This window comes from Trachypithecus francoisi, unplaced genomic scaffold, assembly GCF_009764315.1.
Source record: "Trachypithecus francoisi isolate TF-2019V2 unplaced genomic scaffold, Tfra_2.0 Lachesis_group4, whole genome shotgun sequence".
Taxonomy (NCBI): domain Eukaryota; kingdom Metazoa; phylum Chordata; class Mammalia; order Primates; family Cercopithecidae; genus Trachypithecus; species Trachypithecus francoisi.
In genome coordinates, this window is record NW_022681469.1 from 142,180,721 (window position 1) to 142,205,109 (window position 24,389).

Here is a 24,389-nt window from a genome sequence, read left to right on the forward strand (position 1 = left end):
GGCGTGAACCCGGGAGGCGGAGCTTGCAGTGAGCTGAGATCCGGCCACTGCACTCCAGCCTGGGTGGCAGAGCGAGACTCCGTCTCAAAAAAAAAAAAAAAAAAAAAGTTACTGGCTTCTGTCCCCACCACATAATTTCAACTAAGCAAATACCCAGTGGCAAGATTATTGCCCTGATTATCCCAGAAATTGGGAGTGAAGCTGTGACAACTCACTGGACCACAGAGCCAAGAAAAACCATGATCAGAGGGTACAGAGAATGGTTCTGTTTGATCATGACACCCCCACCCAAGCGCACACAGCACCTCACTTGGAGAACTTCTCTGGAATCACAATGTCTACAGTGGGAAAAAAGAGCAGGAGGTGGGTATTCACCTTCCCCACCATTCTGAGACTCTTCACAGGGGCACACTATGGTCCTTTCCCACTGGAAGCACTGCAGGTGCCATCAGGGTTAGCCTACTAGGTGTAAATTAGAAACAAAGAATGGGGGTGGGGCCTACAGCAATCAGCAAACAAATCACAGAGCCAACTGTAGGGAACCTGAGCTTAGGGCACCATTTGGCACTACACGGGCTGTAGCACTCACGGGCTTAAAGACCAAAAAAGACAGTGTGCTTACAATTTCTGGACAGACCTACTGTACAAGGACAATCACAGACAAGGCCAGATTGTAAAGACTGTTGATAAATACCTATATATTCAATGCTCAGATATCAATGTATAACTACAAGGATGAAGAACAGTCAGGGAAACATGATGTCACCAAACAGACAAAGTGCCAGTGACTGACTCTAAAGAGGCAGAGATATATGATATTCCTGAGATAATTCAAAATAGCTGTCTGAAGGTATAAAACTCACTGGTAAAAATAACTCAGGAACTGATAACCAGTGATGATGATGATGAACAACCCAGATGACTGGCTGAATTGACTGGCTCAAACTAGAGAAAAACACTGTCCTACTAAATGATACCATTTTAAATAAACTGATTGGTCATTACTGTCAAGCAATTGAAGTAATTTGTCCAGATACAAATAAAGATGAAGGTTTTGCTCAAATTCAAGTGAGATTTGAAAGCTGAATTAAAAGCTATTCAAGAGTCAGATGACGCATAAGCTGCTATAGCAAACTGCAAGACATTTGCTTTTGTGCATATATCTTCTGCACAATTTGAAATGTCTCAAGGTAATTTCAAAAAAAGTAAACACCTTCTTCATAAAGCTATAAAATATGGAGCAGTACCACTAGAAATGCTGCAAATTGCCATGCAGAATTGAAACCTCCAAGAAAGTAGCTGCTTTCAGAGAAGGAAAAGAGTTCATCAACATTGACAATATTAACTATCCAAGAATCATTCTCTAGTTCATTGGACATTTACAGAACAGGAACATGCTGTAATTAGGCAATTAGGCAACAGAAAGCAAAGGCATCCAAATTGGGAAGGAGGAAGTTAAACTGTCCCTGTTTACAGACGACATGATCATAAGTATAGAAAATCCTAACGACTCCACCAAAAAAACTGTTCAAACTAAAAAACATTCAGTAAAGTTTCAGGATACAAAACCAACACACAAAATCTGTATTATTTCCTTTTTGAGACAAGATCTCACTCTGTTGCCCTGAAACAGAAAGTGCAGTGTTGCAACCACAGCTCATTGCAGCCTTAGCCCCCTGGGCTCAACCAATCCTCCCACCTCAGCCTCCCAAGTAGTTGGGACCACCACATCTGGCTAACTTTTGTATTTTTTGTAGAGAAGGGGTTTTGCCATGTTACCCAGGCTGGTCTCAAACTCACGAGCTCAAGCAACTCACCTGTCTTGGCTTCCCAGAGTGCTGGGATTACAGCCATAACGCCAGTATCATTTCTATACATTAATGGTGAACTATCTGAAAAAGAAATCAAGAAAATCTCATTTATAATAGCTATAAATAGATACTATATATATATATAAAAATAAATAAACTTAACCATGGTGAAAAATCTCTAGGATGAAAACTATAAAACACTGATGAAAGAAACTGAAGACACAAATAAATGGGAAGTTATCCTGTGTTCATGGATTGAAATAATTATTTCTTAAATGTTCATACTGTCCAAAGCAATCTGCAGATTCAGTGCAATTCCTATCCAAGATACCAATGAAATTCTTCACAGCAATAGAAAAAAAATCCTAAAATTCGTATGTAACCACAAAAGACCTTGGATGGCCAAAGCAATCTTGAGCAAAAAGAACAAAGCCGGAGGCATCATAATACCTGACTTCAAAATATACCATAAAATTAAAGTTATAAAAACAGCATGGTACTGGTATAAAAAGAGATAGATAGATGAGTGGAACAGAGAACCCAGGAATAAATCCACACATTTACAGCCAACTGATATTCAACAAAGGTGCCAATAACAACATTTATTGAAAAGAAAGGACAGTCTTTCAATAAACAATGCTGGGAAAACTGAAAATCCACATGCAGAAGAATGAAATTAATCCCTTATCTCCCACCATATACACAAATCAACTCAAGATGAATTAAAGACATAGATGTAAGACCTGAAACTATGAAACTGCTAGAGGAAACATAGGGGAAATGCTTCACTATATTTATACAGGCAAGAATTTTATGAACAAGACTTCAGAAGCACAGGCAACAAATGCAAACAATGGGTAAATCAAACTACATCAAATTAAAAGGCTTCTGCACAGCAAAGGAAACAATCGACAGAATAAAGAGACAATCTATAGAATGGGAGAAAATATTATATTTGCAAACTATACATCCAACAAAGATTTAATATCTAAAATATAAAAGGAACTCAAACAACTTAATAGTAAGAAAACAAATAAGCCTATTTAAAAATGGGCAAAAGACCTGAACAGACTTCTCAAAAGAAGACAAGCAAACGGCCAATGGGTATATGAAAAAATGTTCATCACTAATCATCAGGAAAATGAAAATCAAAACTATAATGAGGTATCACCTCAGTCACCTCATAGCAGTTAAAATGGCCATTACCAAAAAGATAAAAGATTAGCTTTGTTTGGGCTTTTCTTGGGGGAAAAAAAAAAGACAGAAGGTAAGTGTTGGCAAGGATGTGGAGAAAAGGAAGCTTCTGTATGCTGTTAGAGGAAATGTAAATTAGTATCCCCATTAAGGCAAACAGTATGGAGGTTCTTCAAAATATTAAAAATAGAACTACCATATGATCCAGCAATCCCACTATTGGGTATTCACCCAGAGGAAATGAAATCAGTATATCAAAAAGACATCTTGCACTCCCATATTCACGGCATTATTCACTAGAGCCAAGATATGGAAACAACCTAAGTGACCATCAACAGATGAATGGATAAACAAAATGGACATATACACAATGGAGTACTATTCAGCGATAAAAAAGAACAAAACCTGGTCATTGGCAACCACATGGTTGAACCCCTGGAGAATATTATATTAAGTGAAATAAGCCGGGCACAGACAATGCACGATCTCACTTATATTTAGAATCTAAAAAAGCAAATCTCATAGAAGGAGAGTAGAATGGTAGTTACCAGATGCTTAGGTGTTTGGGGGCAGCAGGTAAGGGAGATCCTGGTCAAGGATATATAATTACAGTTGGATAAAAAGAAATGCTGGGTGTGGTGGCTCATGCCTGTGGTCCTAGCACTTTGGGAGGCTGAGGCAGGCAGACTGCTTGAGCCCAAGAGTTTGAGACCAGCCTGGGTAATGTGGCAAAACCTCATCTCTACAAAAAATACAAAAATTAGTCGGGCGCAGTGGCACACACCTGTGGTTCCAGCTACTTGGGAGGGTGAGGCAGGAGGACTGCTTAAGCCCAGGAGTTTGAGACTGCAGTGAGCCGTGACTGTACCACTATACTCCAGCCTGGGGGACAGAGCTGGACCCTGTCTCCCCCAAGAAAAAAAAAAGAGCTATAAACCAGAATAGTCAAATATATAGAGACAGACATTAGACAAGTAATTGCCTGGGGCCAGGAGGTATATGCTGGGGGAGAGCAGAACAAGGGAGGAGAGAAAAATGAAAAATGATTACTTATGGCTAAGAAGTTTCTTTACTGGGTGATGAAAATGTTCTAAAATTGATAGTGGTGATGGCTGTACAACTCTGAGAACGTACTAAAAACCACTAGACAGTCTATTTTAAATGGGTGAATTGTGTGATATGTGAATTACATCTCAATACAGCTGTTTTAAAAAGTACTGAATTGGTACCTCTTCAAAATGATGGATGCTTTGCTAAATTGGCAACATACACTAAGAACATGAATGTCATTAAACACCTTTGCCTAGTGGCTGAACCAGAAGTCCAGCCCCAGGACTACTGTTGAGGCCACATTCTAGGTCCCCAAAAGTGGGCTCCTTCACACCAGGCACAGTCCCTCACTGTAAACTCAGCCTACAGAACTGACGGCTAAGCAGTTCCCTGCTGGGCCAAGGAGGCGCTGGAGGACACCAGGGCCACTTGGATGCTAGCCAGGAGCAACTGGAATGTGAAATTCTTAAGTGTCTCCAATATGGCACAGAATGACCTCAAAACTCAGCTGATAAAATTCTTGCATAAAAAGAATTGCTGGCTGTGGTGGCTTACGGCTATGATCCTAGCACTTTGGGAGCCTGAGGCGGGCAGACTGCTAGAGCCCAGGAGTCCTGGGCAACATGGCAAAACCTCCTCTCTACAAAACAATTTAAAAATTAGTCAGGTGGCCGGGCGCGGTGGCTCAAGTCTGTAATCCCAGCACTTTGGGAGGCCGAGACGGGCGGATCACGAGGTCAGAAGATCGAGACCATCCTGGCTAACACGATGAAACCCCGTCTCTACTAAAAAATACAAAAAACTAGCCGGGCGAGGTGGCGGGCGCCTGTAGTCCCAGCTACTCGGGAGGCTGAGGCAGGAGAATGGCGTAAACCCGGGAGGCGGAGCTTGCAGTGAGCTGAGATCCGACCATTGCACTCCAGCCTGGGCGACAGAGTGAGACTCCGTCTCAAAAAAAAAAAAAAAAAAAAATTAGTCAGGCACAGTGGAACACACTTGTGGTTCCAGCTACTTGGGAGGGTGAGGAAGGAGGACTGCTTAAGCCCAGGAGTTTGAGACTGCAGTGAGCCGTGACTGTACTACTGCACTCCAGCCTGGGGGACAGAGCCAGATCCTGTCTCCCCCAGGAAAAAAAAAAAAACAGCTAAAAACCAGAATAGGCAAATATATAGAGACAGATATTAGACAAGTAATTGCCTAGGGCTAGGAGGTATATGCTGGGGGAGAGCAGAACAAGGGAGGAGAGAAAAGATGTGCCTACCAAAAGGACGTGGGGCCCTCAGCCCAGGGCAGGCAAGGAATGGGACTGCCTTATTTTACCCTGGCATTCAAGACAGTACTCCACAAACCATAAATTCTTATGAATCACAGCCAGTAAAAGTATGTCTCAAAATCCAGAAAGCTATTTAAAAGCAGGTCTCAATACTTTGAGATGTTAGTCTTGAAATAAGTTAATTTTTCAAATTATATTCATTCCTCTAAATGGATTAAATTGCTATTTCTTGACCCGGCAAAATTGTACCTTGGGAGATCATTCAATAAAGCAGCACTGTGCCTTTCTCTAAGTCTGTGGTTTTGTAGGGGCTCCTGCCATCATTTTTCACAGCTCTTTGAGGAGCAAAGAGGTGGAGGACTTGGTAGACACTAAGTAGCAAGTTGTGATAAGAATCAGAAACAGACACCAACTTCTCGAATCTCAACTAAGGTTTCTTCAGCCACATTCTACACAAAGATAAAATCTTAAGCCACTCATTAAAATCTTCAAAATTATGTGTATTTGATAATAAATATCATATAGAGCAAATGGTTAAGTCACTAATACCATTCTCTTTAACAATTTCAGTTTTATAAAACTACTTTCAGATGTTGTTTCATTTTGTAGCATGATTTTTAAGTTTTCTCACTACAGCTGGAATTAATTTTGTTACAACGAGAAAGGGTTTAAAAATTAAAATGGTGCCTTCTAATTTTAAAATGTTAATGTTAACAAAATATTCCACCCTATTTAAACATTATTAAACATAGGCCAGGCATGGTGGCTCACGCCTGTAATCCCAGCACTTTTGAGAGGCCAAGGCAGGTGGATCACGAAATCAAGAGATCGAGACCATCCTGGCCAACATAGTGAAACGCCATCTCTACTAAAAATACAAAAATTAGCTGGGCGTGGTGGCACACGCCGGTAGTCCCAGCTACTCGGGAGGCTAGGCAGGAGAATCGCTTGAACTTGGGGGGTGGAGGTTGCAGTCAGCCAAGATCGTGACACTGGCAATCCGGCCTGGCAACAGAGTGAGACTCCGTCTCAAAAAAAAAAAACTGAAACAAGCAAACAAACAAAAAACCATTATTAAACATCAAAAGAACCATTCAAATACACTGGTTTTACCAAAAAACATGAAAAAGCCAAAATATAAATTTTCATGTTAGCTAGTCTTCCATTTCTTCATCTTGTCCTAAGCAACTTAGGCCTCAGTTTTGTATTGTGACATTAAGATAATGTTTATGGATGGGTTTGATGGCTAATGCCTGTAATCCCAGCACTTTGGAAGGCCCCGGTGGGCGGGTGGCTTGAGCCCAGGAGTTCAAGACCAGCCTAGGCAACACAGTGAGACTCTGTCTCTATGAAAAATTAAAAACTAGCTGGATGTGGTGGCGCACCCCGGTAGTCCCAAGTAGTCAGGAGGCTGAGGTGGGAGGGTGCCTTGAGCCAAGGAGGTCAAGACGGTGAGCCATGATTGTTGCACTTCACTCCAGTCTGGGTGACAGAGTGAGACCTTGTCTCAAACACAACAAAACAATAAAAGATACTGTTGATCATGTCCACCTCCACAGGACAATGAGATAGAATTATAATAGGAAATATGATAGTATGTTTCAGGGAGAACGAGCACATCTACCAGTACTGAATCAGCTTTGATGTTCAGAAACATCAAAGAAATATGGTCTCATCACTTAACACAGATGATACCTTAGAAGTTTCGTTTGTTTCTACTCTAAATAGAAGGGTCTTCTTTCCAGAACGACAGATCCGATGCACTGCGGAAGAAAGAAATATAAGGAATTACAACCTAAACCCAAAACTGGCCCCAGGAAGAAACTCATTGGAATGGCAGAAGGAGCTCCCAGCGAAGAGCTGTGTTGGCTGGGCCAGCTCTCCACGCATCAAGAGGGGAGTGGACTCAGGTGGGCTTGAGTCCTCAGCAAGAGAGAGAAAGAGACCCCAAAGGCTGCAGCTGTGACACCCCATAGCGCTCTGAGTAACCAAGGCAGTGGCGGCGGGGTGACAGAGGCTATACTTTCTGTCACTGGGCTCCAAGGGGCAGGAGCAAGCAGGGTGAACACTGAAATGCAAGACTGACTGTGCGCTACAGGCCGTGCTGAGCTAGAGCCTCTGCCTGGAGGGAAAGTACCCAGCTCCCAGGCAACAGCTGCACGAATTCTGGCTACTACACCAAGTCTAAATACATGGGGATTTTCACAACGTCAATGAGAAATTGTTCTTTAAAGTCTGAATAAATAAATTCTAGCTTTTCTTTTCAATGTCTTAAAAACAAAACAAAACAGACATGAGCAGCATGAAGTGATATGTTTATCCAACTGTGTGCCATTAAGTCAACTTTTAGTTAAAATGTTAGAGAGGGACAAATAAGTACAGTGTGTCGATGTGCGGTGCTGTGAGGACACAGACCAGTGATCAGAACACAATGCCTACGGTCTCTCCCATCCTGACAAAGTCTCTGCATGCCAACTCCAGCAACAGGGTGCTAGGACAGCGCGGGGATGAAATACTGAAGGGACACGTCTTCGTGAAGCAGATCAAAATGCACCATCTTGTTATTCACAATATCTGGGAAGAGAAAAGCCATGATTTTAAAGACCTAGTGCAGCACACACATTTTGATATCTACTTTTTCAGAACAGCCTTCCCAGCCTGTGCCTCCTGTTTTAGGCATCTGTCTTCCCTGAGGCAGCTGTGGAGACCACAGTCTCTCACTCTCACTGCCACAGCTGAGGCTGCATCACTGGCATTTAGGACAGTACTCCACAAACCACAAGTTCTTATAAATCACAGCCAGTAAAAGTATGTCTCAAAATCCAGAAAGCTATTTAAAAGCAGGTCCCAACACTTTGAGATGTTAGTCTTGAAATAAGTTAATTTTTCAAATTATATTCATTCTTCTAAATGGATTAAATTGCTATTTCTTGACCTGGCAAAATTTTACCTTGGTAGATCATTCAATAAAGCAGCACATCTACCGGTACTGAATCAGCTTTGATGTTCAGCACTGGTGGCCTCCTGCAGCGAGGAAAGGAAGCGTGAAGCGGCCCAAGCCCTTGGCAAGACACCCAGCAGGCTGGCTTTCTGGCAAACCACATTCACCCACATCAGCATCCTTCTGCAGGGAAGAGCAGCTCCTCACCAGTGTGTGGAGGAACTGTGCTGAGAAGAGCCAAGAGCCAGGATCCCCCAACACCTGGGACAGACTAGGTCACACACTGCTGCATGGGATGGACCCCTGCATCTCAACGGTCCTGCCAATCCTGGGAGGGCCATGGGTGATGGCTAAAATCCAAGGCATCAGGCATGCAACCAAGCAGGGAAGTAAAGACAACATGAGGGTGGGCAGGAGCACACAGTGTGACAACCACCCAGAGCTCGGGGAGCTGCAGCACAGCAGCCGAGGAAAGCTCTCCAGCAGATGTGAGCGAGTGACAAGAAACCATGTATGAGCAGGCTGCAGAGAGGCCAACCCCAGGAGATGGGAGGTCAGGGAAAGGACCAGAAAGGACAAGCAGGAAGACAAGCATTCTTTAAGAGAGGTGGTACAAGGGCACAGGAGAGGCAGGGACCGAGGGTGGCAGGACCTAGCTAGAGGAAGGGACAGCGGATCCGACACCGGAAGGAGACTGACAGAGACAGGAAAGGGGCTTTGGGAAGTGAAGAAGGTACGAGAAGTTCAACCTAGGGTTGTTTTTTTTTTAATTTTTGCTACATCACAATTTGCTGGTCCTCCTTTCTCTGCTACACGTGGGGACACCAAAGTGACTGCTGAGAAGACACATGGCTTAGTCAACCACCTTTGATAAGAACTCTTCTGTGTTCCTCATCAGCCTTGGATTCAGAAGGTCCCCAAAATACCAAGTTCAAAGACTGATGTTGTGCAGCGCAAGGACCCCCCAACCCCTGTGTTTCCATACTCTACAGAGACGAGGAGTATTTCACCCTCTCACCATTCACACTGTGCTTGTCAGGACCAAGGGTCTGGGCATTGTACAGGAGCTTGGGAGAAGTGCAGCCATGAGGCCCAGCCCAAACTATGAACAAGGAGTCCCTTTACACGACCTCCAGGTGATCTCCATGCACATCAAGGTTCTGAGAAGCACCTTTAAGGACCTGGCACTGCCACACAGCTCCCACTATGCTCGGCCTTAGAAATATGACACCGTTCATGCCAAAGTTCCTTAAAAAGCAGCACAGGTACCTCACTCCAAAACTCCTCATGATCTGGCCTCATCTAGCTTCTCCATCTCTACCCTCAGAGCTGCTTCTCTGGTGGTATCTCCTTCTGTGCCCATCCCTCCAACTGATGCCTTCCCCAATTCCCTAACACCCATCGCTCCTCCCATGGTCTCTTCTGATTCTCCTCATGTCTCTCATTTAAAAGGGCTGGTCCTTGACATTGCCACCTAGAATGTTCTGTTTCTTCTCTACAGCACACTGCAGATCCGAAGGGGATGAGGTGCAGTGTTGGCCCAACCTCCTCTCAGCTCAGCCTGGGAGCTATTCTACAAAACGTGGAACTTCAAATCCAGGCTGCAGTCGCTGTGATTTCAGTAGAAGGTGACAAAAATGCCTTGAAAAGCTCTTGGCAGGTAATGACCTTCTCATGTGTGGTCAGCAGATGAATAGCGCTGGAGCAGGTGTGTGACCTCACAAGACAGGGCCCAGCCAGAATCAAGAGGCAACTGTTAAGCAGCAGCCAAGGGATAGATATGGGGCAGCGAGTGCAGGCCAGCGTAGCCACAGAAAGGAAACAAGGCATCACGAGGGGAAACTTAAATCCAAGCCAAACCGTGTCTGGCACTCTGAGTAGGTCAAATTAGATGGCCATGGAGGTGGGATGATCTGCACCCATCCTCCCGAGGGCGTCGCCAGGTGCGCTGGCCAGCTGAGGCAGCACACACCCCACCTACCAACCAGTGTGGCTGCAGGTTTCAGGCAGGTGCGCTGGCCAGCTGAGGCAGCACACACCCCACCTACCAACCAGTGTGGCTGCAGGTTTCAGGCAGGTGCGCTGGCCAGCTGAGGCAGCACACCCCACCTACCAACCAGTGTGGCTGCAGGTTTCAGGCAGGTGCGCTGGCCAGCTGAGGCAGCACACCCCACCTACCAACCAGTGTGGCTGCAGGTTTCAGGCAGGTGCGCTGGCCAGCTGAGGCAGCACAAACCACCTACCAACCAGTGTGGCTGCAGGTTTCAGCGCTAACAGAGTGCCCGGGGTTGTTTCTCTGCTGCCACCTTAGGTACTTCTAAATCCAGGAAAATTTTAAACACCCGACTGTCCCAGGAAGCTAAAGTCCACATAATTGAGCTTTTTTTTGGGGGACTTATGAGACTATATGCAATCTGTTAGATTAGAGTTGACTGAAGCATTTAGAATATGAAAGAATATGAAAAACAAAACAGACAAGCACACTCACTGCATAAGGCCTTTGTGGGATTTACTTGTTGTCCAGCAAGAAACTGCAGGAGCTTCCTAATATCTATGTGCACTTCAGCCATGTGTTCCACGTTCCTGTCTTGATGGGTGCTTTCAGAGGCTAAAATGATAGGAATGCGTTTAAATACAACATCTTCGCACATAACAAGAAACCTGGAGACACTTGCATTTTACTTGAATAAGTGATTCACTTTAGCACTGGTTTTAGCATCCTGGAGAAGTACTGCAACTTGTAAATGTTGTCATTCATTAAGCATTAGGTCCTAACTATTTAAAATACTATGATAATTTCCAGGGCATCTTTATTTACAGGGGACTTGAAATATAACACAATCCCCCTCTTTAGGTCAAAGAAAATTGTATTTATCTGTACTCACTATGTATTTTAAGAGTGAAAATATATACATTAACTAATGCAAGGCCTGTCATTCTCAAGTGCAATTAAAAAAAAATGCTTTCAACTTCTGAGAAAGTACCAAAGGTAAGTCCCACCTTATGTTTATTAAAAGAAACAAAATGAGTGACATCAGAATGAATCACTTTACACAATATTATCAAAGGTATAACCACATGGATTTCACTCTGCTGGAATAGGATGCTCTTAACTAGAAAGTAAAGATTCCTTCCAACTCTATGCTAAAATCTGTGTTTATATTCAAGCAAACTTGTAGTAACTTAATTCTAAACGTGACCAGGGCCGATTTTATTGGTTATGGAACACCTATGTATCATAAAATGATTTTCTCATCATCCCCAGGTGTTTCTCCCCTGGTCCTTTGCCTGCTTTCCTGCTGAGGCAGCTCCTGCTACTGTGCAGCTGCCCACTTTCCAGCCATGATTCTAACCCCTTCTTGGCTTATGACTCGCCAGACTGTCCAACCGTCCCCTCTTTCCCCACTTGCTGAACTGACTCTATCGTCCCTTATTACCTTGTATGAGATGAGAAATGTGATCAGGTGAAACAGTTTTGCATCTGCTACACTAATTTCTTACATATGGAAGTAACTAAAGGAGGAGAATATAAGAACAAATGTATCTACCTTTCTGAATCCATTCCAGGTGAGAAATGGAAATCTTTAGGAGTAGAATAGGAATTGAAGAGCTGGAAGGGATCTTGGAGGTTATTTAACTTGATCCAAATTCTACAGAGTATGGAGACCCTGCACAGATCCGTCAGCTACTTGGTGGCACAGCTTCTCCCCCTGGTGGCTAACTGCTCCACTACACCACAGAGATACGTAGTCCAATCTCAATTCCCTTGTTCTTTACCCAAGCACGAAACAAAGTCAACTGAATTTCAACCTGTTTACATTAAGAGACCTCAATAGGTAGGTTATCTGACACAGTTAACTTATCAAAAGCAAAATATAACCCACTAGAACACTTACCTAAAGGAGGATTTCCAAGATCTTTAAAATGAGTTGTAACACATACTAATTCGGTTTCTATTTTCAAATTCAATTCTCCATCTAGGTTTGCTTCAATAACCTGCAAATTGAGTATTTTACATAGTCTTAGAGAAGGAAGACAAAAGGAAAAAAACTCCATGGGCGGCAGCTTTCACAGAACCAGATGACAAAGTACCCTACAAAACCTCAAAACACCTCAGAGCGCCCTGAGACCCCCGTGCTATCAGCGAAAGAGAGAAGATAAGGCCCAAGAGCCAAGAACTCAGAAACCTCCCAAAAATCTCAAAGGGGCAGTCCCCCTGCCTGCCTCCCAGAATGGAGAACACAGTAAAGATGTGAAAACAGGTTTGCCAGGAGACTACAGCAGCACAAGGGCAGGGCTCTAGGGAGGGCTTGGTGGGGCTGATGAGAACTCCCTCACAGCAGGACAGAGTCCTGCAGTGAGACGGAACCACGGGAAGTAAGAGCCTCAACTGAGCAGAATGGGCACCTTGGGCAAAAAAAAAAAGGGAATGACGCTTTAAATGAAGGAAAAAGAGGGACAGATCTCAGAAAGTCCCGGAGACGTGGTGAGGATGCATGTTTTAATATTTTATGGTTACAAAGAACAGAGAATTCTAGAGTCATTTAGTTAGAAAATTATTTTGGTCCACTTTCACTCCTACAATGAAACTTCCTCCTAAAATAACCAGAAAAACCACCCACAACAGCAACAACAAAAGGATTGTGGTTGACTTCCATATAATAATATTCTGAAAAAAGAAAAACAGAAATTATAATGTCCAAATAGCACACTCAGAAACTAAAGGCACTCTGCAAACCAGATGCAGAGTGTAGCCTATTATTTCAAGACCAACTAAAAGAAATGAACAATAATAAAAGCTATGACAGAACATAAATCAGAATCAGGGAAGCTCAGACATGAGATGACCAGACAGCATGCACATATGAAAACATAGCTGACAGTACAGGAAGTAATTAGAAACACAAGGAAAAATTTCAGAAACAGAAACCAGTTTAGAAGGAAGAAGACTAGAGCAAATAGGTGCCACAGAGAGAATAGTAAGAGAAACTGGGATGGAAAGGAGAAAAATAAAATTTACCAAACAGAAACAAAGAGATGAAAAGGATCTGACAGAAAATAATAAGGATGGTAGAGAAGAACCAAGCCCTCTGAGTCCCAGAAGAAAAAGAAAACACTGGAAAATAAATGCTATCAACTACAGCTCAAAACTTTCCTGAAGTGAATGAAGACTTGGGCCCACTTACTGAAAGGACCCACCACACACCTGGGAAAACTGACCCCGGATGGTCAAGACAGTTGGATTTAAAGAAAATGGGGAAAATCCCCAGAGTATTTAGTCCCCACCTTCAAATGAATAAATCCAAGCTGTGAAACAAAATCAGAATGGAATCAGACTTTTTGATAGCAATAATATACACTAGCAGACAATGCAGTGCAGTGAGCCAAACTGACATTCTCAACACATGATAACCAATGGAATCCTATTCCTGTGAGCCCTTGCTGAGTGATATGCTAGAGAATAAGCTTTTAAAAACCAAAAAATCATTGGAGAACTTACAGCATAAACAGTGTGAGCCTTATTTTGACCTTTGGAACCAAAACTAAACAACAGGAGCAAAGAGGACAGAATAATGTGTAGTAATAAAATTTTATGCTCTGATGATGTAGACATAATATAACCATTACAAAACAGGAAGGAGGAAAATGAGAAAAGAATGTGGAAATCAGTGTCTTATTTTTATAAAATATAATAAACCATTTGTCATAAATACACATTTAATATGACTATAAGGCCTTTAGAATTTCACGAGAACATATCCATTTATTTAGAAAATAAACTCACATGTTGGAAAATGAAATTCCCAAATCCAGAAGGGTCTGGGGCTGCTGTTGGGTTACCAGGACTGAGGATGGGTGAGCTGAACTCCACATGCCCAGGCTACCAGACTTCTGCCTCTCCCTCACATACCATCGGGCGCCCCTCTTCTACTCCTGCTCTTGCTGCCTTAGGACTGTCTCCACAGGTCACAAGGGTCTCCTTTCCTTTGAACCTCCTCTCTATCCCCCCCACCAACCAATCAGTTCTTTTAATTGGATGGAACCTAGAAATGAAGCATATGCCACAGTGTGGTTTGAGGTTTTGCTAACCTATCCTGGTCCACTCCCGCACCTACAATGAAACTTCCTCCTAAAAGAACCAGTACATATTATTTCTCTTTTTGACGTTGATATCTGCCCAATGTTAAAGCCTAGGAGGTCTCTGGAAAGCCTGTGTGTAGTCTGCCAGACAGCATTTTGCCATCTTGTACTCTAAAAGTGTCATCTAGCAACTAGTCTTATTTAGGGCCATTCCATCCTCACAGTGCCACAGAGAGAAAAGAGAGAAGGCATCCTGTCTGCACAGTTCTGTATCAGCGTCCATGTTTACTGAATACAATTTAGTGTTCCTTGTTCCTGTTCCTTAAAATTGGTGAACTCTGAATAGTTTTCATTCCAAAAACAAAGTTTTTCTAACTTGGGTGAACTCTTATTTCTGAGTTTTTCACATTAATAGAAAAATAGTGCCCCAGACTTACTTGTTGTATAATCTACTTTGAATGAGAAATACTCACTTTCAACCCTTTTCTTTCATTAATCCAAAAAACAGATTGTTATATTTCCTAACCCGCTTTCCTACAATCTGGAACAATAGGTGACTGAAATAAAATACATAAAACAATCTTTGTGAATATGCTGGACTGCTTATTGGGGCTCTGTAAGGCTAACACATGACTTATGCTCATTTGTTCCAAATAACCACACACTCAAGATCTGTAAATTCCCATTGTTTTGAAAAACAATGGTTTTAGATATAAATAAATAAATACTTATTCAAAAATGCAACTTGCAATGGTCTTAGATGCACTTCAGGCTTAAATGTTCTCTTGTATTTTTTTTTGAATTCCTAAAAGTCTCAGTAACAGAACATTAGATTCTTTTTTTTTTTTTTTTTTTTTTTTTTTTGAGGCAGAGTCTCGCTCTGTCGCCCAGACTGGAGTGCAGTGGCGCAATCTCGGCTCACTGCAAGCTCCGCCTCCCGGGTTTACACCATTCTCCTGCCTCAGCCTCCCAAGTAGCTGGGACTACAGGCGCCCGCCACCTCGCCCGGCTAGTTTTTTGTATTTTTAGTAGAGACGGGGTTTCGCCATGTTAGCCAGGATGGTCTCGATCTCTTGACCTCGTGATCCGCCCGTCTCGGCCTCCCAAAGTGCTGGGATTACAGGCTTGAGCCACCGCGCCCGGCCAGAACATTAGATTCTAACTCCCTCCTAAATGTTAACACCTGGTGCCTAGCACATGGTGGCCTTGAGTCAATACTTATTGAAGCAATTAACAAACAACTAATTCTCTGAACACTGGTCACCCATGTCTATTTTATGATTCGGTTATTTGGAATATGATGCACATCAACACACTTGATTTCTTAAGTATCAGGGTAAGATCTTTTCAATGATTTCCTTAAAATAGTCACCTATTGTTTACTGAATGCTGACTATACTGGGCACCTAGTAAAAATTATCTCTAAATTTATAAAAAGTGACGAAGCCCCTGTCATAGCTGCACTGTTATCCCTATTTGGGGTAGTACCCAGCACTAGGGCACTCACTGTACAGCGCAGCCTGGAGCTGAACCCAGGTGTCTGGCTCCAAAGACTCCCCTCTTCCACATCATGACTCTAAACATAGACTCTCTGGTTTCCATCATTAAGGTGACCCTGCAAAGCTGTTTCTCAGATAACAATTGAAGTACAATATAGTATGGCACTGATATGGTTTGTTTTGGCTCAGTATTCCCACCCAAATCTCATCTCGAATTGTAATCCCCAAGTGCTGACGAAGGGGCCTGGTGGTAGGTGACTGGATCACGGGGGCAGCTTCTCCCATGCTGTTCTCATGATAGTGAGGGAGTTCTCATGAGATCTGATGGTTTTAAAAATGACAGTTTTTCCTGTGCTCTTCTCTCTTCAGCTGCCATGTAAGACGTGCCTTGCTTCCCCTTTGCCTTCTGTCATGATTGTAAATTTCCTGAGGCCTCCTCAGCTAGACAGAACCGTGAGTCAATTAAACCTCTTTTGTTTATAAATTCCCTGGTTTCAGGTAACATATTTATAGCAGTGTGAAAACGGAGTAATACAGGCACAAATCACAAAGTACTGTTACGTGATGTGGTCTGAAGGCAGGCAGCACTGACATCCCCCAGGAGCTGGTCAGCAATAGAGCCTCAGGCTCCAGCTCAGACCTCCCAAATCAGAACCTGCACTTTAACCAGATCCCAGGGGATTCACACACATGGTAGAACTTAGAAGTAATGTCTTAGAACATGATGTCGATTCCCTCCAGTTCTTGCTTATTTTTCTGTTCCTGCATGAGTCACATACACAACCCATCCCATCAGTCACACTTCACATTTAATGAAAGGAAGTGACTGGGCATCTCTAATGGGAAGGTGGACATTTTTAGTGTGTTGAGTCTACCATTTTCCTTAATTCTACTGCCTGTAATATTCAGACACAGAATTCTGGATACCCAGGAAGACCTCATTACGTACTTTGCTACAGTAACTTGATTATGTACTTTGCTGCAGTAACTTGATAACTTTCCATTTAGTAATTCCAGAATGTAGTAGCCACTCCACAAAATGTCTGTTTTTTAAACTACAAAAAAGAGAAAACAAAACACCTCTGATGATTCTAAGCTACCCTTCTACCTCTCTACTTTGCTGAATCATTTTCATCGAACAGAAAGAACAAACAAATGCCATCCTTCAATTAACCATCCTGTCTTTTCTCTCCTGGGCCTCTTTAAATTTCTCTGGAAGTCCCCAGGGTATCCCTAGATGAAGCCAGCCTGACAACTGGATCCACATCACTGCAGTCACAGGTGACACCAATGTCGGCACAGTGCACACTGCTTCATGGAAAACAGATTTTAAATTAAAATGAGCTCTATATAGAATTTATGAAAGAAAAGCCTTGAGTTAGGTCCAACGACAGCAATGCTCTTAGTGAGCAGAACTCTAGGAAAAAACAGCCCAGTGTACATTTTCTAGGCTTCAAAATACTTTTGTGATTTCAAAGACCTCTTGAAGCTAAATTTTAACACTAAATTTTAACACTAAAAATTTAACACACTAAAAATGTCCACCTTCCCATTAGAGATGCCCAGTCACTTCCTTCTTTCATTAAATGTAACACTTAACTGCTGCCTACCGAGTGGCAATCTCAAACTGGGCAGCTGGGACACAAAGAAGATTAAGCGGGGTTGCCCTTATCAAGAAGCTGGTGGTTCAGGAGACCTTCAGAGATATTAGCAGGTGATTTACCACGTACACTGGACAGCTCAGCTCCATGGAGGAGGGGCTTCCAGAGGGGTGGTGGGGAAAGGTCTGTGATGAAGCATGAGAATGGCTAAGTGCCTTCCAGGGAGATGGAGAGAAGAAGCCATGTGCGAAATGGCAAAGAAACTGAACAGAAAAGAAGAGGCATTGTTGGGGAATACCAGAACCCAGCCTGGTTCTGCAGGGAGGGTGTGGCAATACAACAGAGATGTGGCTACAGAGGTGGCCTGGTATACTAGGAAGATCAAAAGTTTATGCTGCATCAGGTGGACAGTGGTTTTTAAAAGATTCAGGGACATAACCAAGTGTGTTTTTTGGAGTGGGGTAGGAGGGAGCAGGGGGCAGGGGGAGGGGCAGTGAGTGAAGAACTCAGAATAACCCCAGGTATGAATGAGGATAATCCACGTATTTCCCACCACTGTCACACACTGTAACATTTCGAGCCACATGGCCATAGGAGACTTTCACAAAATAAACAGGAAATAAACAGAAATATAAAAGTGCCCCCTAGCTTGGTGTGAGGGGTGCTTGGAATAAAGGCTGCTATGGTATGGCATACCTTTGTCCCTGGCTCACTGAAAGACATTTGGCAGGCAGACAGGAAATTCCAAACTCACTGTCAATCATATCAGTGACTCATAGAAAAATACGGGCACATTAGCATGTAAAAGATACAATGTTCTGGCTGGGCGCAGTGGCTCACACCTATAATCCCAGTACTTTGGGAGGGATCACGAGGCAGATCATGAGGTCAGGAGATTGAGACCATCCTGGCTAACACGGTGAAACCCGTCTCTACTAAAAATTCAAAAACAAAACAGTAATTGGGCGTGGTGGCGGGCGCCTGTAGTCCCAGTTACTTGGGAAGCTGAGGTGGGAGAATGACGTGAACCCAGGAGGCGGAGCTTGCAGTGAGCTGAGATCGCACCACTGCACTCCAGCCTGGGCGACACAGTGAGACTCTGTCTCAAAAAAAAAAAAAAAATAATGTTTCATCCAAAATGTAAGAGGAAAAACAGGCAGAACGGCTGAACAGATCCTTAATATACTATAAACACAAGGGATTAAAGGCAAACATAAAAGCTTTCCTCAGTGAATGAGACTTGAAAAGTACTGGGATAGGTTTCTAAATCCAACTAGTAATCTGCACGTTCTCAGCACTAGGCCAGGTCCTCATGAGTGGGAACTTGGTTAGGAGGTGCCCATCTGCGTGGACTGCTGCAGGGTGAGCTAGAGCACCCATGCCGCTCCACCAAATACTTCAGAGTTCTTTTCTAAAGAAGTTGTGACTTACAAGGTGATTGCTGATGTTTTTCATTTTTTCCACAACACTCTTCATAGTCTTCAAGACTGGTAAATAAATACTAACCTACAAAACCAATGAGAAAAAGCACAAGTATTAAAAATATTAATATACTCTAGTAATGACAAGGGCTCCATAACTAACTCTGGAACACACTGCATGCTCAAAAACTACGGGATACTATTTGACAATTTTCTGAATAAAGTTCTTTTAAAAATATAAAAAGAAAACCAATTCTATTTCACTAACTCAAGGATGCGCAAGCAAAATTAAAGAATGGAATGCCTGCCTCTGGTTACCTCAGCAACCATGTCCCTGCGGGCATTCTTCTGGCTCAAGAAGGAATAGGGCACTTCAGCTGAGAAGTCCCTATATTGGTCCAGGGGGAATAAAACTCAGGCACTCAGCAGTAGGCCCTCCTCTAAGGGACACTTACACCTATGATTCAGGGGCCTTTTCCATGCTCTGTGCAAAAATATGGCAGAGAGTCACTGCATCACACCTGAGACTGTTACCAAGGGTGCTCTGTAAAACATGAGCTTTTTCGAAATCAGTGTAGAAGTTGTCTAGTAAAAGTCAGGTAATTATTTTACCCAGCATATTTTTGTACTTTCTTCTTAAATAAATTGTGAGCAAGAGGAAATGGGCCCTTTGGCGTCATCTTTACCTTCTGGGGTTCTAGGGTTAACCATCAGCATGACTGTTAACCCATATTAGCCCTAAACCATGAAATTCCTCTCTTCTTGGCTTTCGTGCACATCCAGATATCGCTCCTGACTGGCTGAGGAAAAGATCAAGTCTTGGAAACCCAAATTGGTGTCTAAGGTCAAGAATACTAACAAATACTAATTGTCCTCCAAAGTATCATTTTAGTTGTGTTTTAAATGATGTTGCTGGCCGGGCGCGGTGGCTCAAGCCTGTAATCCCAGCACTTTGGGAGGCCGAGACGGGTGGATCACGAGGTCAGGAGATCGAGACCATCCTGGCTAACACGGTGAAACCCCGTTTCTACTAAAAAAATACAAAAAACTAGCCGGGCGAGGTGGTGGGCGCCTGTAGTCCCAGCTACTCGGGAGGCTGAGGCAGGAGAATGGCGTGAACCCGGGAGGCGGAGCTTGCAGTGAGCTGAGATCCAGCCACTGCACTCCAGCCCGGGAGACAGAGCGAGACTCCGTCTCAAAAAAAAAAAAAAAATGATGTTGCTGAGTGAGACATTTTCTACATATAGGAAGGCATGACATTTCTATCATATGCAACATGTTTTAAGATGTTTTATGTAAATAACAAAAGGCAAATATTCTAATGTTTTCCTTAAGAATCCTTTAAAAATAAAATATACTGCAAGACTACAACTGAAATTAGAGAATTCAAGTCATGCCATTTAATGTGGGGTGTACAACAGGATTGCGGGCATCACCTACATCAGGATCTGGGACCACCGGTTCTTGCAAGTCCTTCCACAATTTCCTAGGAATCACCTTTATGGGGATGTCATGTGTCACAATGCGGCTACTGCTTGACATAGATAACTGCCAAGAAAAGAATTAATTTAAAAATATTTCTGTTGTTAATATTAAGCAACAACAAAACAACCCAAAGACAGGAGGACAAAAGAGTTGAAATGCCAAATCTAAGTGGAATGCTGTCAATGTATTCCCTGAAAAGCCATTCGACCAATATTGATGGTGCCAATATTTATTGAACGGACTCTGGGTACTTGCAGGAACTGGGAAGTGTGGTGAATAAGACAAAAAGGTCGTCAGTGTTCCAGTGGAACAAACGGATCAATAAAAATGCCAACAAATGAAATTGCACGACATGCTCATTACAGTCGTGAGAAAGCAAACCACAGTGACCAGGGTGAGTGTGGGGGAGTTTCCTTAGACCGATGAGGTGACATTTCAGATACCACCAAAAGCAACAGCCATGGGAAGACAGGAACAAGGGGACAGGGTTTCAGGCTGGGGAAACAGCACATGTAAAGTCATGAGGCAGAAAGAAGCAAGCCTGCTATGTTGACGCAACCAAGAGAAGGCCACTCTTTGGGCATGGGACACTCAGGGTGCTGCAGTTTCTAAACAGTTAAAAGGCAAACTATATTTACTTCTAGGGGCTTCTATGAGACTCACAGAACAAAATATCTTGCACTTTTGGACAAAAAGTATTATACGTTACTATCTTGCTTTTCCTTAAGCAATAGAAAAAACATACCAAACTTATGTTGTGACATGAAATACCCTAATTAGCTCTAAGAACTGCCTGACTGTAAAGAGTCGAGAGTTATGAAGAAAAGTTGGGTCGGGTGCGGTGGTTCATGCCTATAATTGCAGCACTTTGGGAGGCCTTTGGGAGGACGAGGTAGGTGGATCACTTGGGGTCAGGAGTTCAAGACCAGCCTGGCCAACATGGTGAAACCCCAACTCTACTAAAAAAATACAAAAATTAGCCGGGTGTGGTGGTGGGTGCCTGTAATCCCAGCTACTTGGTAGGCTGAGGCATGAGAATCACTTGAACCTGGGAGGCGGAGGTTGCAGTGAGCCCAGATCGCACCACTGCACTCCAGCCTGGGTGACAGAGACAGACTCAGTCTCAAAAAAAAAAAAAAAAGGAAATATGAACCTCATTCCATGAGTAACAAGAGCAACTCTGGGTTGTATGTGTGCGCATGAGGTTGTGTATTTGTGTGTTTGGAGGACAGCTGTGCACTAAATTCATCTGGCAGTAGCATATAAAACATATGTGTACTGAACAATGAGGGGCCATTTAAAGGTTATTACAGCAGATGAGGCAGGGTACGAGTGGGGAGAAAACATGTCAACGGTGAAAATGCATAGAAACCATGATTTCTAGACAAGGTGACAATACCACTACAAGAAATAGAGAGGCTGGAAGTTTTATGGCTTGGAAAAAGCAGCAGTCTAGCCGAATGCATATGATAACAACACTATTTTAAAATGAGGAGGAACTGACTCTAATGCAAAATATAGTTATGGACCAGATCTTTAAATTTAAATAAACCAAATAGCTTTCAACAATATTTATTGTTAAAGAGGCTAGGCTAACTGTGTCTATTCCTTCGAGGCCAAGACTTCTGTGGGAAATTTCTGAAACCCTGACTCTCCTACTCACCAGCTCCACGGAGACTGTGAGGCAGGGAAAGTGTTTATTAGTCAGTTTGATTTTCAAGGCTCTGGCATTCTGGGCAGTTTTCAAGGCTCGAGATAAGTTTTCCGATGTTAGCTCTAAATAAATCTCATTGTTTTCTGCAGAGACACCTTCCATTTGAAATTCGTTGAAGAAGTTCTCCTATGGGAAAAACACGGGGGATGAGGCAGGGCATTTGTGGTCTTTCCAGAGACAATCTGGAGAGTGTGCAGGCCTCTCAGAAGTTTTTGCTCACCTGTTCCAGCTCACACCACATGCTCACCCCTCCATTAGCCAGCTTGTCACAAAGGATGAAGTTAAGCTTATCAGGGCTGATGCGGAGGGTGCAGGTTTTGGCAAGCTTGGCTATCATGTTACTGATTCCTAAAGCAGGGGTTAAAATAAGGAATTACTAAAACGCACATCATGTATCCTAGAGACCAACTTATTTTACAGAATTTCTTGTTCATCATGGTGCAACTTCTCGGTGGAAAAATAATCACTTACACCGGTATCACACTGGAAAGTCTGATGTCACGCAATTCTCCCAACAAACCCGGGGAGATGTACAGCACACATCATCAGTGCTCAAATAAGAAAACAGGCACCTACTAGTCATTCATTCATTTAACACGAACTTACTGCAGTACAGAGTTCAATGCAAGGTTAGGCACTGTCAGGGTGGAGGGACGAATGGGGCCTTGAAGGAATGTCAATGCCTGATAAAACCGTCTGTGGGAGCAGTGGCCGCTTGCTTTTAAAGCCGCGTGATCGGAATCAAGTTTCAGAAACGTCCCTTGAAAGCCGCCTTCACCCCGACAAGTGCCCTCCGACCCAACCCGCGCACTCCCTGCCCCATCCTCCCGCGGCCTCCACCAGCACCCCATGCCTGCCCCATCCTTCCGCGGCCCCTTCCGCCGCCCATCCCCGCTCTGATCTTCCTCCGCGGTCCACACCGCGCGCTCACTGCTTCTTTCCGTTCTTCCCTCGCTCCCCTCCGGCCTCCCTGCTCACGTGTGAAGTGGTTCAGACAGGCCCCGTCCACGATCTTGGCCCGAAACTTCATGGCCGCTCCTGCCGCAGGCGCGACGGCCTCTGTGGGTAACAGATAAGTGTCGCGCCCTGAGTATCCCCACCCGGAAACACGGCGGCGCGCACATTGGTTCCGCCCGGCTCCGGCTACCCGGTTCTTGCCAGGATTGCCTCCGGGCCACGCCCCTGGGGTGGTGGGGCCAGGGGTAACGCCCCAGAGAAGGTGGCGTCACGGGTCAAGGATCACAGGTCACGCCCCGAGGAGGTGGGGTCCCAGTCTCCGGGTATGCCTCCGCGCTCCGGGTTAATGGTGGAATCTACTTTTAGTGAGGCGGTGGCTTCAAGCCCCAGATTTGGGGAGGTGGTTCTGAGAATTCACGTTTTGAAAGAATTTTGTGACACCTACTTCAAGTGCTATTTTAAAATATCCAAATACAATTAGTCGTTTATAAAGGTTAAACAATATTATCTTAAATATACCTCTCTAAGGTAGAGCAGCTTTAAACCCTCCAGCCTCAGATGACGGTACCGGTACTTTGGTATTGAAGCATCTTGGTTGATTAAGGTTCTGAAAACTGTTTTAAATGACTTTTAAAAAAATTTAACATATTACTGGCTAGTTGGTAAAGACGGGATGCTTAAAGAACACTGACGTTAAGTGACAATTCTGCAGTTTGCCTCAAGACGAACTTTATTACATCCGATAAAATTCTTATTAGCATAAATAATGTCATTAGGTTTTTTTAAAAGGAAATAAATTTTAAAGGGGGAAATGAAGTAACAGTTGTATCTAATTTGGTTTTTCAAAGACTAAAGATTATCTATGTTAATTGTTATTTTTAATGCCCTTTGCAAATAGGAGCCTAGACCGTTGTCTTTAACTTGACATATAGAATCAAGACAATGCAGGTGATGATGATGATGATGATGATGATGATTTTGAGATGGAGTCTGCCTCTGTTATCCAGGCTGGAGTGCAATGGCGTGACCTCGGCCCTCTGCAGCCTCCACTTCCCAGGTTCAAGGGTTTCTCCTGCCTCAGCTTCCCGAGTAGTTGGGATTACAGGCACAAGCTACTAGGCCCGGTTAATTTTTTTCTTTTTTAGACGGAGTCTCGCTCTGTTGCCCAGGCTGGAGTGCAGTGGTGCAATCTTGGCTATAATCCCAAAGTGCTGGGATTATAGGCATGAGCCACTGTGCCAGGCCCAGATTATTTTTAAAGACACATGCACATGTTATGTTTATTGTGGCACTATTCACAATAGCAAAGACTTGGAACCATCCCAAATGTCCATCAATAACAGACTGGATAAGGACAAGTTG

At 43.5% G+C, this 24,389-nt stretch overlaps 1 protein-coding gene across 8 annotated transcripts; it reads right to left on the minus strand.

The window, feature by feature from the left end:
- Nucleotides 1-23,204, minus strand: HUS1 (HUS1 checkpoint clamp component). 8 transcript variants are annotated; one of them, XR_004433221.1, is made up of 10 exons: nt 23,049-23,204; nt 22,291-22,418; nt 22,020-22,196; nt 20,312-20,419; nt 18,882-18,956; nt 12,166-12,265; nt 10,758-10,877; nt 7,744-7,902; nt 7,024-7,091; nt 1-1,892 (listed from the first exon to the last, which is right to left on the minus strand). XR_004433221.1 is itself a non-coding variant. In XM_033194211.1 (8 exons), the coding sequence occupies exons 1-8, from the start codon at nt 23,098-23,100 to the stop codon at nt 7,820-7,822; spliced, it is 843 nt and encodes a 280-aa protein (XP_033050102.1). In that variant the 5' UTR covers nt 23,101-23,204; the 3' UTR covers nt 5,747-7,819. The 8 variants fall into 8 exon arrangements, 4 of the variants coding, with proteins under 4 accessions (XP_033050102.1, XP_033050105.1, XP_033050104.1 ...); XR_004433220.1 differs by having other exon boundaries at nt 7,709-7,902; XR_004433223.1 differs by lacking the exon at nt 1-1,892 and having other exon boundaries at nt 5,747-7,091.
- Nucleotides 23,205-24,389: the final 1,185 nt, after the last annotated feature.